We start from the raw sequence: 16,104 nt of genomic DNA, 5'->3' as shown, positions 1-16,104 counted from the left end.
AACACAAAGAGATCTAGGAGTCCTTGTTCATCAGTCACTGAAGGTGAATGAGCAAGTGCAGCAGGCAGTGAAGAAGGCTAATGGAATGTTGGCCTTTATTACAAAGGGAATTGAGTACAAGAGCAAGGAAATCCTCTTGCATTTGTACAGAGCCCTGGTGAGACCACACCTGGAGTATTGTGTACAGTTTTGGTCTCCAGGGTTAAGGAAGGACATCCTGGCTATAGAGGAAGTGCAGCGTAGATTCACAAGGTTAATCCCCGGGATGTCCGGACTGTCTTACGCAGAGAGGTTAGAGAGACTGGGCTTGTACAGGCTGGAATTAAGGAGATTGAGAGGGGATCTGATTGCAACATATAAGATTATTAAGGGATTAGACAAGATAGAGACAGGAAATATGTTCCAGATGCTGGGAGAGTCCAGTACCAGAGGGCATGGTTTGAGAATAATGAGTAGGTCATTTAGGACAGAGTTAAGGAAAAACTTCTTCTCCCAGAGAGTTGTGGGGGTCTGGAATGCACTGCCTCGGAAGGCAGTGGAGGCCAATTCTCTGGATGCTTTCAAGAAGGAGCTAGATAGGTATCTTATGGATAGGGGAATCAAGGGATATGGGGACAAGGCAGGAACCGGGTATTGATAGTAGATGATCAGCCATGATCTCAAATGGCGGTGCAGGCTCGAAGGGCCGAATGGTCTACTTCTGCACCTATTGTCTAAAGTGAGGTGCAAAGGGATTTGGGAGTCATTGTGCTGGTTCTCAAGATTAATTTGCAGGTGGAGTCTGTGGTGAGGAAGTCAAATATGTTAGCATTCATTTCAAGAGGACTAGAATATAAGAGCAAGGATGCAATGTTGAGACTTTATAAAGTACTGGGGTCTCACTTGGAGTATTGGGAGCAGTTTTGGGCCCTTTATCTTCAGAAGGATGAGCTGAAACTGGATGGGTTTCAAACGAGATTCTCAAAAATGATTCCAGGATTAAACAGCTTGTCATATGAAGAGTGTTTGATGGCTCTGGGCCCTTATTCCCTGGAAGTTAGAACAATGAGGGATGACGAATTGAAACCTATCGAATGGTGAAAGGCCTTGATAAAGTTGATGTGGAGAGGATGGGAGTGTCTAAGACCAGAGGACACATCCTCAGAAGAGAGTGGCATCCTTTTAGAATGAAGATGAGGAAGTATTTCTTCAGAGAGTGGTGAATCTGTGGAATTCATTGCCACAGGTGGCAGCTGTGGAGGCCAAGACTTTAGGTATTTAAGGTGGAGGTTGATTGGTTCTTGATTGGTCAGTGCATGAAGGGATACAGGGAGAAGTTCAGGAGATTGGGGCTCAGAGGAAAGATGTATCAGCCATGATGAAATGACAGAGCAGACTTGATGGGCCAAATGGCCTAATTCTACTCCTGTATCTTATAACCTGTATCACCACCACCAAACCCTCGATCAATGTTGCGTGATCTGCCCACACAAAACCATGCTGATTGTCCCTAAGCCTTTTCAAATGTGGATAAATCCTGTACCTCAATATCAAACTCGGATCTGCTGGTCTTTAAACAACTCCCACATGTCAGGCCTGGACTTGTCTAACAGTGGCTGCTCCCAATCAATGCCCCTTGGCTTCTGTCTTACTGCATTCTAACTTGCCCTTCATTTAGTACTAGATTTAGTACCTTCATACAAGATCTAATTTTATTCCTACTCATAAGTAAGAGAAATATAAGATCCTAAAAAATTTTCACTGACTCTCAGCTGTCAGCTGGCCTGGTTCATTTCTGAAAAACTAATTCCCGTCTGTTCTGAACTCTGATTGGGCTCTACATAATGTTTCAAACACTCCTCAGATTCGCTGAACCAGTCTGGAATATCTTAGCAATAAGCAAGTTGCAGTCAATTCTGTGGAAGATAAAGTCCCCCACTTGTTACTGCGGAGGGGCATTTCAATAATCCCGTCAGTGTAACTGAAGTTTGCCTTTGTAAATGAACCCTCCAGTTTGCTGTGACATTCCCAGTTGTGTAATCTTTGCACTTTTTAACCCCCTCACATGTAAAACAATCAAACCCAGGAATGTTGAGCTGCCAGCCCTGTCCATCTGACACATATTCCTAATGTTTAAATAAACTCATTTCATCCCATCAGTCCCACCATTGGCCTGACATTGGCTCTCGTTCTTTGCAGACTGTCTTGTCACACATACATTCTCCCACTTGCTACTCCAGTTCAAACTCCGCCAAGTGACACCAACAAACCTCCTGGTTAGGATAAACCGTTGGAAATTGGCGGGTGTGGTAAAGTGAAGGCGGGGCTGGACGATGAGAGGCCGCTCTCGGCTCTGTCCGTCACTCTGACTCTGTCCCCTCACCTCCCCGCCTCTGTCTCTCTGCGCGTTTCTCGTGTAGGAGTAGTGGCAGAGGATTGGAGGATGGGTTATGTTATCCATTCACGAAGGAAAACCAAACAAGACATTGTTCAGATTCTGGAGGGTCTCGGCCTGAAACGTCGGCTGTTTACTGTTTCTCACAGATGCTGCCTGGCCTGCTGAGTTCCTCCAGCACTGTGCGTGTATCGCTGCAAGGAAAAGCCTGCGAGCTGAGTCAGGTCTGCTGCTGCAGTTCATTCATTACAGACTCGGCTGACAATGTCAATGCCCGGCTCAGCAAATATGCAGATATCACTAAAGTGTGAAAAAATGTAACCAGCAATACAACAGGACGGTGATCAATGAGGTCACTGATTTGAGTAATGACAGGTAAATGTGAGATAGAAAATAGGTGCAGGAGTAGTCCATTCGGCCCTTCGAGTCTGCAAACAAGAACAAGAGTTGTTCCATTGTCATTGACGAACCAGGGCAGAACTGCCGTGGGGAATGGTCAGTCCCTGGGAGTGTTGTAAAACAGAGAGATATCGGGGTGCAGATATCGAATTCCTTCAAAGTGTAAACACAGGTAGGCAGGACGGTGAAGAAGGTGTTTGCCACACTTGCATTCATCGGGAGAGTATTGGACACTGGACCGTGACGTCACATTACAGCTCTACCAGCCTTGGGGAAACTACTCTTGGAGCACGGCGTACAGTTATAGTTGCCCTGTGATGAGAGGGTGACATTAAACTGGAGAGGGTGCAAAAGAGATTTAACAGGAGGCTGTATAGGCTGGAACATTCTCATCAGAGTGTATGTGACATTAGAGAGGCCGATAAAATAACGGCAGGCATTGATACGGTCAATAGTGAATCTGTTATCTCCAGGGTCATGGAGTTGGAAGCTAGAGATTACAGGTATAAAGTCAGAGAGGAAAAATTTAACTGGGACCCTGAGGAGCAGGTTTTGTTCACAGAATGTGCTGTTTACATGGAACAAACTACCTCCAGTGATGGTATGGGGGGCAGAGTTGCAATATCTCTTGGACTGTGGAGAGGGAAGTTTCACAGGGACATGGGCCAAATTCAGGTAACTGACAATGGTTTTGTTTGGCCGCTTGGTCAGCATGGATGTGTTGGGCTGAAGGGTCTGTTTCTGTGCTGCATAACTCAGTGACTAGGTCTGTTGCTGTGGCAGAGCAGGAGGGACAGGGTCAGTAGTGAGAAGGTTTGGGAGATGTAGACAGGAGAGTGAATGGTTTAGGATGGGGCAGATGGAACAGAATGTGGGGAAATGTGAGATCACCCATCCCCAGGAACAAACTGTAAGAGTTATTTCCACACGGGATGTTCAGAGGGACCTGGGCATCCTTGTAAACAAATCACTTGAGTTAACATGCAGATACAACAAGTAATGAGAGAGGCAAACAGTATTTTGTCCTGTGATCCAGGAGGAGTGCAGAAGAGGGGTACAGATGTCTCACTGGGAGTCTATAGGGCCCTGGTGAGAGCACACCTTGAATATAGTGTCCGGGTTTGGTCACACTTCCTCAGGAAGGATATCCCTGCAATAGAGGGAGTTCAGTGACTGTTCCCCACACTGATCGGGCTGGTGGCTGGTTCCAGGGATGGAGGGTTGGTTATGTGAGAGGAGAGTGAGTAGGCTGGGTCTGTATTCCTGCAGTTAATGAGAAAATGAGGAAATCTGTTAGATTCTTTCAGGATGTGACAGACAGCAGGCAAGGAGGATCTTTCCCCTGAATGAGAGCTCCATTACTGAGGAAAATACCCTCAGAATGAGGCGTAAATTACAAACACCAGAGAATCTGCTGATGCTGGAAATCCAAAGCAACACATACAAAATGCTGGAGGAACTCAGCAGGACAGGCAGCCTTTCTGGAAAAGAGTAAACAGTCGACACTTTGGCCCGAGACCCTTCCAGCAGATCTCTCCCTGGTGAACGTTCTCAGCCTGAAGCATCGACTCGTTACTCTTTCCCATAGATGCTGCCCGGCCTGCTGACTTCCTCCAGCATTTTGTGTCTGTTGATCAGAGTGAGTTGACAAGCATTCAGGATGGAAATGAGATCATATTTATTTAATCAGAGGACAAAGAACATCTGTATTCCTTATATAAGTAATCTGGAGCCTCAGGTGCTAGGTTGTGTCAAAGCTGAGGGAGAATTTTAGTCACTAAGTAAGACCATCAGATTTAGGAGCAGAATTCGGCCATTTGGCCCATTGAGCCTGCTCTGCCATTTCATCATCACTGATCAATCTTTCCTGTTAGCACCAATCTCTGCCTATATCCAGTGATTTGGCCTCCACAGCTGCCTGTGGCAAAAAATTTCACTGATTCACCACTCTCTTGCTGAAGAAATTCCTCCTCATCTCCATTCTAAAAGGATGCCCTTCTATTTTGAAGCTGTGTGGTCTGGTTTTAGACACTCCCACAACAGGAAAAGTCCTCTCCACATCCACTCACTCAAGCCCTTACACTATTTGATAGATTTTAATTTGGTAACCCTTCTTTCTTCGAAATTCCAGTGAATAGAGGCCCAGAGCCATGAAACGCTCTTCATTAGACAAGCCATTTAATTCTGGGTAAAATTCTCCATTTGTGATGTCATGTCAGCACAAAAACTTCTGGATTTCAGAGATTTTTGCGTTTTGGAATCATGGATCAATCTGCCCAACATTAATCACTAGTTTGTACTGCAGTAAAATCTGTTAATTTAACCCACGCAATCCCAGGCACACAGATGCAAAATAAAGACAGGTGTAAATTTAGAGTAGGGAAGTTGAACCGTACTTGGAGGAAAAGCCTGATTACTAGGCCTCAGAACATTCTACTCCCCAAATGGTCAAAATAATGCCAAGTAACAAGGTCTAAAATCATACAACATGCAGAATTACATGCTTCTCGTTATCTTGCTCCCTGGGATAAACACAAACCGGGCCTGATCCACCCTGGCTGGGTCGCCTGGGCGAGATGGTCTCATGATTAAAGACCCGAAACACCCAATGACCCTAAGTTGTATTATTGATGATGTGTCACTTTGCACACCCGGTTCCCTCAGCCAAGTGGTGTTGAACCACGATAATGAAAGGCATCAGCCACTGTGTGGCTCCACTACACTACCCCATCCACCGTAGCCCCACATATCTCACCATACTAAACTCTACAGCCTTATCTCTCCCAGCATATATACATCCACCAGGCCTACCCTCAAACCTAATCCAGAGGTCCAAGGGGACACACAGCCCCACAAACCCGATGACTAGTGTCAGGAGGAGGAAGACCAATAAAGGCAAGTGTTGGACCTGGTGAATGAAGGCATGGGCCAGATCAAAGTGGCAGCGTTGCGTGACACTGAATCGAGAGTGACGAGATGAAGAAGCACAAGAGGGGCGATTCTCCCACTGCCCGCATAATCTCTTTGTTATTTTGATTTTGTTCTTATAGTCCTCTGTCTATTTGAATATGTTGGTATAATTCATATTTAATTCCAGTGTTTCTGGTCAATGTTGTGTCTGATGCAATGTGTCTGTGATGCTGCTACAAATCCGTTGTTCCTTTCACCTGTGCATAAATAAACTCGATTTGAACTTTACATTGAAATGTCCAAATCTCTCCTTCGCTCTCCTGCTGCCCTGTGTCATGAACTGAACGTCTTATTGTTTAATTTTACAATATTTCATCTGATTTTATTTTCATTCTGCTTTTGAAATTTGCGTTTCCGTTTTCAATGTCAGCCCGCACCCCCGCCTGTCTCTGCCCTTCTGTACTTCCTCCCGCATTAAACGACAGCGGTAACCGCCACACATTGGCGCCGCTTCCCATCCTCCAGCGTTCTGATTGGTGATTCATTTCTCCAAACAGCCAATGGGAATGCCATCCTCATTAACATACCACTTTGGGCGCTGCCTATTTAATCCGCGCTCCGGACAGCTTCTGCTTATTATTGTGTTTGAAACCGACGAGGAAATGCCTGATCCACCGAAACCCGCTCCCAAGAAGGGCGCCAAGAAAACTCTGGCCAAACCGGCGAGCAAGTCTGGCAAGAAGCGCAAGAGGTCGAGGAAGGAGAGTTACGCCATCTACATCTACAAAGTGATGAAGCAGGTTCACCCCGACACCGGCATCTCCTCCAAGGCCATGAGCATCATGAATTCATTCGTGAACGATATTTTCGAGCGCATCGCGGGTGAGGCTTCCCGCCTGGCCCACTACAACAAGCGGTCTACCATCAGCTCCCGGGAGATCCAGACCGCCGTGCGCCTGCTGCTGCCCGGGGAGCTGGCCAAGCACGCCGTGTCCGAAGGGACAAAGGCGGTGACCAAGTACACCAGCTCCAAGTGAAGACAAGTTTGCTGACAAAACAAACCCGAAAATCAAAGGCTCTTTTAAGAGCCACTCACGGTTTCATGAAAAGAGTTACTAAATATTGAAACATGGATTTGAGGTAAAGTTGGACATTTCTTGTTGATGAGCTCATTCAGAATCTTATCTCCGTCAATCAGAACTTGCTGTCCGCTGCTCAGTATAATCCCGATTTCTCTGTTACATTCCTGTGTACCGGCACGGAATCGTTAAGCACCCCTTCCCCATCATTTCCCTCTCTGTCATCAGATTTCTCTGACGTGACACTAATTATTGTTTCTGGTATAATTACTGTGGGGAATGCGGATCATTAGCTTTGCCACATTTTGGTTACTTCTCTTAACCCCATTCCAACGCGAGAGCTGAACACTCACGGTTCGTTCAGAGTATTGTTTAAAGCTCCACTTTCTGAAGGGTAAACTGACAGTTTACACAATGACCGATCGCGAACAGAAGCTGAGAATCTGTTTTATTCCAATCGTTCATCAATTGAATGAAATCGGTGAACTAAATTCCCAGACACCATCGCAATATTAACTACACTTGGTTTAAATGTGTTGGACTTCATTAACGGGGGTAAAGGGTCGACAAACAAACCTGTTGTAGTTTAATTTCAGCAACAAAGGCTCTTTGGCGGTCTTTTACAAATTTCAGTTTATTTCGGCGGTTGGACAGTTATTTTCCGCGCTTCTGCCGTTTCTGTCTCTTGATTGGTGAAAAAGCAGCTCTCTGATTGGAATATTTGCTGTCCAATCAGATAAGGCACTGTGTCACCAATCATAAACGCCCCGCTACATTACTGCAGACGGTACAAGAAGGGCTACTGCGCGCATTTCCAGAAGCCTGATTTCTAATGATCAAGACTTCAAGTTGATTTCTGATTTATCAAATTTATCTGAAGTTGTATGTATTCAGGAAACCTGTTGTTAACACATTTAATTTCTTCCTTCCAGAATTATATCGTTATTAGGCGTGATTTATTTATAAGTCTGTGTTTAGATTTATATCGGGGTCAAGAGGCCACTTTCAGTAGGTGGAACTTTGGTAAAGCAAATCGGGAGAAGTTTTAACGTTTTATGTGATGAACAGAACGTCTGTCTGGACTGAATGGTGAGGATGATGTGGATTTATTCAAAGAAAGGTCACATTAATCATCAAACGATGGTGGAAGAGATTCATATTAAGAAGTGGATTAATAGGAGAAAGGCTGTACCATGGTGTATGGAGGAGTGTGCAGAGGCAATTATTGAGAGAAATGTGGCATTTTGGAAAGTTATGAAGTATCACTCTCCGCCTGATCTTATTAAGAGAAACAGGTCACAGGCCGTGGTGAGGAAAGTAGTGAAGCTTGTGAAAAAGATTTACTAGAGGTCATATTGTGAGAGTATTGGAAGGACTATTAAACTTGGAGATATTTGGGGAATGATTAAGAAAATGGGGGTGTGGGATTCATAGGGTACCCAGTATTGATGGAAGAAGGTAATATAATTGTTACTGAAAGAGAGAAGGCTGAGTACTGGCTCGGTCATTTGCTGCAATTTATTATCAAAATAATGAAGAGACTCAACAATGTAGAGATAAAGCTTTAAGAGAATAACTCAATGTGTTGGAAACCAGCTGTAGCAATGATAGCGATGTAAGGTTTGCTTTGTGTGAATTTAAGAAAACTATTAATAGTACAGGCCAGATGGCTCCAGGACAGGATGATCCATGTTACTGTATGCTTAGACACATGGCCAGCAACTCTCTTAAGATAATATTACATTTTGTGAATCATAATTGGAGTTAACGGCCATCTTCCGTCCTCATGGATAATCACAATTGTAACGTCTATTCTAAAACCTGGGAAACCCCAGTTGGATCCTTCTAGTTAAATGTCCCATTTGTGTAAATTTATGGAATGTACGGTAATAGAGTAGTTGAATTATATTTTGGAATAGGGAGGTGTTAACATACTGGATTAATTTTGTCCCAAAAGCAGTCAATGTTATAATGCAGAAAACTCACCCAGCTACTTCAACACAGCGAGCTTCCACAAACTGGTGTGAACTGACTGGTGTTGTATGGGCTCATGTGACTGAATGAATCCCGTCCCACACACGGAGCAGGTGAAATGCCTCTCCCCGTGTGAACTGACTGGTGTTGTATGGGCTCATGTGACTGAATGAATCCCGTCCCACACACGGAGCAGGTGAAATGCCTCTCCCCGTGTGAACTGGCTGTGTGTCTGCAGGTTCAGTGGCCTGGTGAATCCCTGGCAAAATGAGAGGCAGTGAATGTCAGCACACTGGTATCAACTCTGTGGCCATTTATCAGGTCAGATCAAGGACCTGTCCGTGTATTGGGGTTCTCCTTGCTCAGACTGGTGTGCTGTCTTCTCAACCATCTCCTCCTTCACATTCAATGATTGGTAGCCTTCAAATGCTGGGGAACTGACAGACACATCAGACCTGACACACTGTTGTGTTTGAGATTCTCAGTCAGAAATTCTTTGCCTTTTCTATCCTGTGAAATATTTGCAAAGAAGATCAACAGGTGAAAGACAACATTTTAGCTGAGATTATTTCAGTTTTTGTGTTGATGTCTGATGTCACTCTGTTACAGTAAGGCTGAGCACTATTCGGAGGAACAACACTTCTAACCGGCCAGAGTTCAGACATAAGGAAACAACATCAAATTCTGTTTTCCTCTCTGCCCATCAAGCCATGACTTGGCTCAGTTTGTCTCTCTCCATTAATATAAGCTTCAAATTCTGGGTATGTCCCACAGACCTCCGAAGACACACAATACTTACAGGGTTGCTTTGTAAGAGTTTCTGCTGATTGTGACCCTGCTGGCATTCAATGGTGGTAAACTCAGAGTCAGCAATGCCATTGAACCTGAAGAGAATGTGATCGGGCTTTCTCGTTACAGACTGACACTGCGGTATTCTTGCGGTGTGAAAGCTACTGGTCACTTGTTACCCAGTACGTTACTGTGGGTTTTCACAAATAAAATGAGATGAGGCATTTTCTGTTCGAGGAACACCATAACTCATTTATTGTCCTCCAAACACAGAAATGTAAAAACAGTTTAAATAAAACTTCATGTAATTGCATCATAACATCAGCCCTGCTTCTTAAAGAAAAACACAACTCAATGTCGGTGGTCGTTAATTATGGACATCTCCACCCATTACATTACCCGACACAGACACCCACCCCCCAAATCCTCTCACTGCTCCCCCTCTTTGATCTTAGCAGTTTATTTCCCTTCAATGTCACTTGCAGGATGATATGTACAGACACAGCAAGGTCCCTCAGTGTATCAGCGCTCCTAAGGGTGTTGCCATTTACTGTGGAGTTTCCTCCAACATTTGACCTGTAAAACTCCTCACACGTCCAGATTAAACTCTGTCCCCTATTTCTCCGTCCCCGTTCCCAACTGGTCTACATCCAGTTCTGTCCATTTGATAACCTTCCTCAACACCCACAACTGCACCAACATTCATGTCATCAGTGATCTGATCAGCCCGTGTGTATTTTAATCTGATCATACAGAGGCCCCATCACTGATCACTATGAACACACTGGTTACATATCTACAGTCAAAATCATTCTCAACTCCATCAGCCCGAATGTTGTTACACAATACACACCATTCAAACCCTCCCACAGAGTCTCGAGGGAAGTTACATATTTATCACAAGCCCAGAGTTGGATTCAATGGTCTGGTCTTGTTGCTCTGGATGCTCTGCTGCAAAGTCCATTCAGAGTAGTTCAATGTAACCAGATACATCATCCCTGAGATACCAATATACAACATTGTGTCACAAACAAGAGAAAGTCTGCAGATGCTGGAAATCCAAGCAACACACACAAAATGCTGAAGGAACGCATCAGGCCAGGCAGCATCTATAGGGAAAAAAGTAGTCAATGTTTCAGGCCAAAATCCTTCAGCAGGACTGGGGAGGAAAAGCTGAAAAGTAGATTTAAAAGTTGGGGGTAGGGGAGAGAGAAAACAAGGTGTGAGGTGAATCCTGAAAGGGGACGGGTGAAGTAAAGAGACTGAGAGGTACAGAATGAACCCCATACTCCCACACTGTACCAGAGACTGACAGGTACAGAATGAACCCCACACTCTCACACTGTACCAGAGAGTGACAGGTACAGAATGAACCCCACACTCTCACACTGCACCAGAGAGTGACAGGTACAGAATGAACCCCACACTCTCACACAGTACCAGAGAGTGACAGATACAGAATGAACCCCACACTCTCACACTGTACCAGAAAGTGACAGGTACAGAATGAACCCCACACTCTCACACTGTACCAGAGACTGACAGGTACATAATTAACCCCACACTCTCACACTGTACCAGAGACTGACAGGTACAGAATGAACCCCACACTCTCACACTGTACCAGAGACTGACAGGTACAGAATGAACCCCACACTCTCACACTGTACCAGAGACTGACAGGTACATAATTAACCCCACACTCTCACACTGTACCAGAGACTGACAGGTACAGAATGAACCCCACACTCTCACACAGTACCAGAGAGTGACAGATACAGAATGAACCCCACACTCTCACACTGTACCAGAAAGTGACAGGTACAGAATGAACCCCACACTCTCACACAGTACCAGAGACTGACAGGTACAGAATGAACCCCACACTCTCACACAGTACCAGAGACTGACAGGTACAGAATGAACCCCACACTCTCACATTGTACCAGAGACTGACAGGTACAGAATGAACCCCACACTCTCACACTGTACCAGAGACTGACAGGTACAGAATGAACCCCACACTCTCACACTGTACCAGAGACTGACAGGTACAGAATGAACCCCACACTCTCACACTGTACCAGAGACTGACAGATACAGAATGAACCCCACACTCTCACACTGTACCAGAGAGTGACAGGTACAGAATGAACCCCACACCCTCACACTGTACCAGAGACTGACAGATACAGAATGAACCCCACACTCTCACACTGTACCAGAGAGTGACAGGTACAGAATGAACCCCACACTCTCACACTGTACCAGAGACTGACGGGTACAGAATGAACCCCACACTCTCACACTGTACCAGAGACTGACAGGGACAGAATGAACCCCACACTCTCACACAGTACCAGAGACTGACAGGTACAGAATGAACCCCACACTCTCACACAGTACCAGAGACTGACAGGTACAGAATGAACCCCACACTCTCACATTGTACCAGAGACTGACAGGTACAGAATGAACCCCACACTCTCACACTGTACCAGAGACTGACAGGTACAGAATGAACCCCACACTCTCACACTGTACCAGAGACTGACAGGTACAGAATGAACCCCACACTCTCACACTGTACCAGAGACTGACAGATACAGAATGAACCCCACACTCTCACACTGTACCAGAGAGTGACAGGTACAGAATGAACCCCACACCCTCACACTGTACCAGAGACTGACAGATACAGAATGAACCCCACACTCTCACACTGTACCAGAGAGTGACAGGTACAGAATGAACCCCACACTCTCACACTGTACCAGAGACTGACGGGTACAGAATGAACCCCACACTCTCACACTGTACCAGAGACTGACAGGGACAGACATTGTGTTCTTTAATAAACCTGGAGAAACCACATCACACCTCAGTACAGCACCACTTTGACCACTTTACACAGCAAAGGACTGTCTTGAGATTCTTGCTCAAATTCTCTTCTATCTATAATTCTGTACAGTATGTTTATATTTTGTGAATGTTGTGTCTCCGATATGACTACAAACTCGACTTTCAACCTCACTCAGAAATAGGTCTCTCATGATGACAATTTGACCTTCGATCTCCTGCTGCCCTGTTTCATTACATAAACGTTTCATATTATCAAGTGTGTGTTTTTCTCATTCCATCTGCTTTTCTAGCGGACACCATGGGTCGAATGGCCGAATACTGCGCCTGTACTTTATGGTCCATTTTGTATTTTAGATTTCCTTCCTGCCGAATTAACCGGCAGCGGCAACTCACCAGATCAGCGCCAGTTCCCAGTCCACGGTGTTAGCCAAAACGACAATGGGCAGCGGAGAGAGAGGTCAGATTGGTTGAATGTGTTCTACAGATATCCAGTGAAATGAATTGACTGCATGAATCTTTTCTTCGAATAGCCATTGGGAATCCAAAGCATTCCCATCGCTTATTAGCATACTGCTCTTGGTGCTGCCTATTTAACTCGTGTTCACGGCCGATTCCGCTTATTTCTGGGTCTAAAACGGTCAGACGAAATGCCTGAGCCAGCGAAATCCGCTCCGAAGAAGGGCGCCAAGAAAGCTCTGCCTAAATCAGCGGGCAAGGCAGGTAAGAAACGCAAGAGGCTGAGGAAGGAGAGTTACTCCATCTACATCTACAAAGTGATGAAGCAGGTTCACCCCGACACCGGCATCTCCTCCAAGGCCATGAGTATCATGAACTCGTTCGTCAACGATATCTTCGAGCGCATCGGGGGCGAGGCTTCCCGCCTGGCCCATTACAACAAGCGGTCCACCATCAGCTCCCGGGAGATCCAGACCGCCGTGCGCCTGCTGCTGCCCGGGGAGCTGGCCAAGCACGCCGTGTCCGAAGGGACAAAGGCGGTGACCAAGTACACCAGCTCCAAGTAAAGCTCCCCAGTGAGATGATCGAAAACACAACGGCTCTTTTAAGAGCCACTCACAATTTCAATGAAAGAGTTGTACTAGCATTTAGGTAATAAATTACACATACTTTATGTCTGGTGACTTTTACAAGAGCTAAATCGTGGTTGGAATAAACTCCCAGTGAACTGACAAGGAATTGTTACCCCCCACGCTTCCCCATCAGTCCGTCCCACTCGGTATCCATGCCAAGCGGAGGATTGCTGCCGTTGTTGTTTTATTTGTGGCTTCAGGAGTTTATTGGTTCCAGTTGGGTAACTCCTGAATCTCATTTCAACTCGAGCCTGAAAGACATCATGGCTCTTTCATATGGAGAAGCGTCGACACTGCTTCTTATAGATGTTGCCTGGCCTGCTGTGTTCCACCAGCATTTTGTTTGTGTTGTTTGAATTTCCAGCATCTGCAGATTTCCTTCTGATGGCTCTTTCATATAAAAACTTTATAACATTGCAGACTAGACTCTGGTCAAAGTTTGAGAAGAGCCGTTTTCCATAACCTGATAACGTTCACACAGAGACCGACCGCGGGCAGAAGCTGAGGGTCAGTTTTATTCGGTTCCGTTACGGGTTGAAAGAAATTAAAGAATTGAGTTCCCAGACACTCCAATATCAACTACACTTAAATCAAATGTGCCCGGTTTCAGTAACAGAGGGAAATGCGAAGACCCAATCTTAAAACAGATCTGCAATTATTTAACTTGAAAATACATTTGAACAATAGATTTATTCTCTGGCGGGCTTTTTTCCAGATTTCAGTGCACTTTGGGGAGGAGACGGTTATTTTCCGCGCTTCTACCTTTACGGACTGCTGATTGGTGATTAAACAGCTCTTCGATTGGAGCATTTTACTTCACCAATGAGAATAAGCAGGATCACACCAATCACAAACAGCAGTTTGCATTCTCAAAGAGGGTATAAAAAAGGCGAGTTGGGCGGGTTTGAACATTCCTTCATTCTCTTTGGAGTAATATCGTTACTGTGGAAATGTCTGGACGTGGAAAAGGCGGCGCTGGCAAAGCTCGGTCCAAGGCCAAATCTCGCTCGTCTCGGGCTGGACTGCAGTTCCCGGTCGGCCGGGTTCACAGACTCCTAAGAAAGGGCAACTATGCTGAGCGGGTGGGTGCCGGAGCCCCGGTCTATCTGGCTGCTGTGCTCGAGTATCTGACGGCCGAAATCCTCGAATTGGCCGGCAACGCGGCCCGGGACAATAAGAAGACCCGCATCATCCCTCGGCACCTGCAGCTGGCCGTCCGCAACGACGAGGAGCTGAACAAGCTGCTGGGAGGGGTGACTATCGCTCAGGGCGGTGTGTTACCCAATATCCAGGCCGTCCTGTTGCCCAAGAAAACCGGCGCTGCCAGTAAGTGAAGCGACGTAAGCTGAATCTATTTACCCAAAGGCTCTTTTCAGAGCCGCTCACAATATCTGTGGAAGGGCTGAGCGGCGGGTGTTTTCCGTCTGTTTGATATCCTGCATCTGTCAATGTCTCGACATGTTTCTTCCGCGAATAAACCAATATAAATCTGCAGGGAAACCGGTTCGTTTCAGTCCCGGCTCGTTTTCCCCTCTCAGCCGACCGAATGTAGCTCTCTCCCCTTGCAGAGAGTCAGCGGGTTCACTAGGCGCAGAGTCGTGAAATGAACTTCCGGAGTCAGCCCCGAGAGGGAGAATTTAATCTCCGATCACTGAACGACTCCGCTCTTCATCACCCAGAACCGCGTTGTCTGGGTTCCACATTGCGGGTTGACCCCGGACCGTTCCGGTGTGCAGAAGGCGGGAACATCGCCTGTTCGTTGCTTCATGAGCGATTCCCATCGCCTCACAGAAAAATAACATTTGCGTTTTACATTTCAGAATCAAGTTTATTATCACCGGCATGTGGCGTGAAATTTGTTAACTTAGCAGCAGCAGTGCAATGCAATACATAATCTAGCAGAGAGAGAAAAATAATAATAAATAAAATAACACATAATGAAAAAACAAGTAAATTAGTTACGTATACTGAATACACTATTTTAAAAATGTGCAAAGACAGAGAAACTGTATATTGGAAAAGTGAGGTATTATCCAAAGCTTCAATGTCCATTTAGGAATCGGATGGCAGAGGGGAAGAAGCTGTTCCTGAATGGCTGAGTGTGTGTCTTCAGGCTTCTGTATCTCCTGCCTGACGGTAACAGTGAGAAAAGGGCATGCCCTGGGTGTTGGAGGTCTTTAATAATGGACGCTGCCTTTATGAGCACCGCTCCCTAAAGATGTCCTGGGTACTATCAGCAGCTTCTTTCGGTGCTGTGCAGTAGCCCCTCCACACCAGACAGATGCAGCCTGTCAGAATGCTCTCCGCGGTACAGCTACACAGGTCTCTGACTGTCTACAAAGGTACGTTTACCCTGTGGAACCGACCGTATTTGCTGAAAAAAACTCGTCCACCCAGGCCTCTGAATATAAATGAACATTTTGCGAAAGAGACCCTACTGACTGTCTTCATGCCAAAGAAACCCATTGATTGATCACCTTCTGACTGAAGAAATTATTCATCTCTATTCTAGAGGGGCATCTTTGTATTGAGGGTGTGGTCTGGTTCTAGATTCTTCCATTATTGGAAACATCCTCTCATATCAACGCTATCTAGGCTTTTCAACAGTCAATGTGTTTCTATACGATTC

The 16,104-nt window shown here is 45.7% G+C and overlaps 3 protein-coding genes across 3 annotated transcripts in view; all 3 read left to right on the top strand.

Annotated features, from left to right (window-relative positions):
* The first annotated feature begins 6,324 nt into the window (after window positions 1-6,324).
* On the top strand, window positions 6,325-6,770 carry LOC140717599 (histone H2B-like). The gene has a single exon (XM_073031171.1). It carries the CDS (start codon window positions 6,346-6,348, stop codon window positions 6,718-6,720), a length of 375 nt encoding a protein of 124 aa, XP_072887272.1. The 5' UTR covers window positions 6,325-6,345; the 3' UTR covers window positions 6,721-6,770.
* Window positions 6,771-13,034: 6,264 nt separating this feature from the next.
* Window positions 13,035-13,735, top strand: LOC140717598 (histone H2B 1/2-like). Its single transcript, XM_073031170.1, has one exon. The coding sequence runs from the start codon at window positions 13,035-13,037 to the stop codon at window positions 13,407-13,409; it is 375 nt and encodes a 124-aa protein (XP_072887271.1). The 3' UTR covers window positions 13,410-13,735.
* Window positions 13,736-14,411: 676 nt separating this feature from the next.
* The window catches only part of LOC140717596 (uncharacterized), a 56,261-nt gene continuing 54,568 nt past the window's right edge, over window positions 14,412-16,104 (top strand). Inside the window, exon 1 of the mRNA XM_073031169.1 lies at window positions 14,412-14,805. Within this exon, the coding sequence (XP_072887270.1) occupies window positions 14,426-14,805 (380 nt within the window). The 5' untranslated portion in view covers window positions 14,412-14,425. The remainder of the gene's footprint in view (window positions 14,806-16,104) is intronic.

This window comes from Hemitrygon akajei, chromosome 28, assembly GCF_048418815.1.
Source record: "Hemitrygon akajei chromosome 28, sHemAka1.3, whole genome shotgun sequence".
In the NCBI taxonomy this organism is placed as follows: domain Eukaryota; kingdom Metazoa; phylum Chordata; class Chondrichthyes; order Myliobatiformes; family Dasyatidae; genus Hemitrygon; species Hemitrygon akajei.
This window is presented reverse-complemented; position numbering and strand designations above follow the sequence as displayed.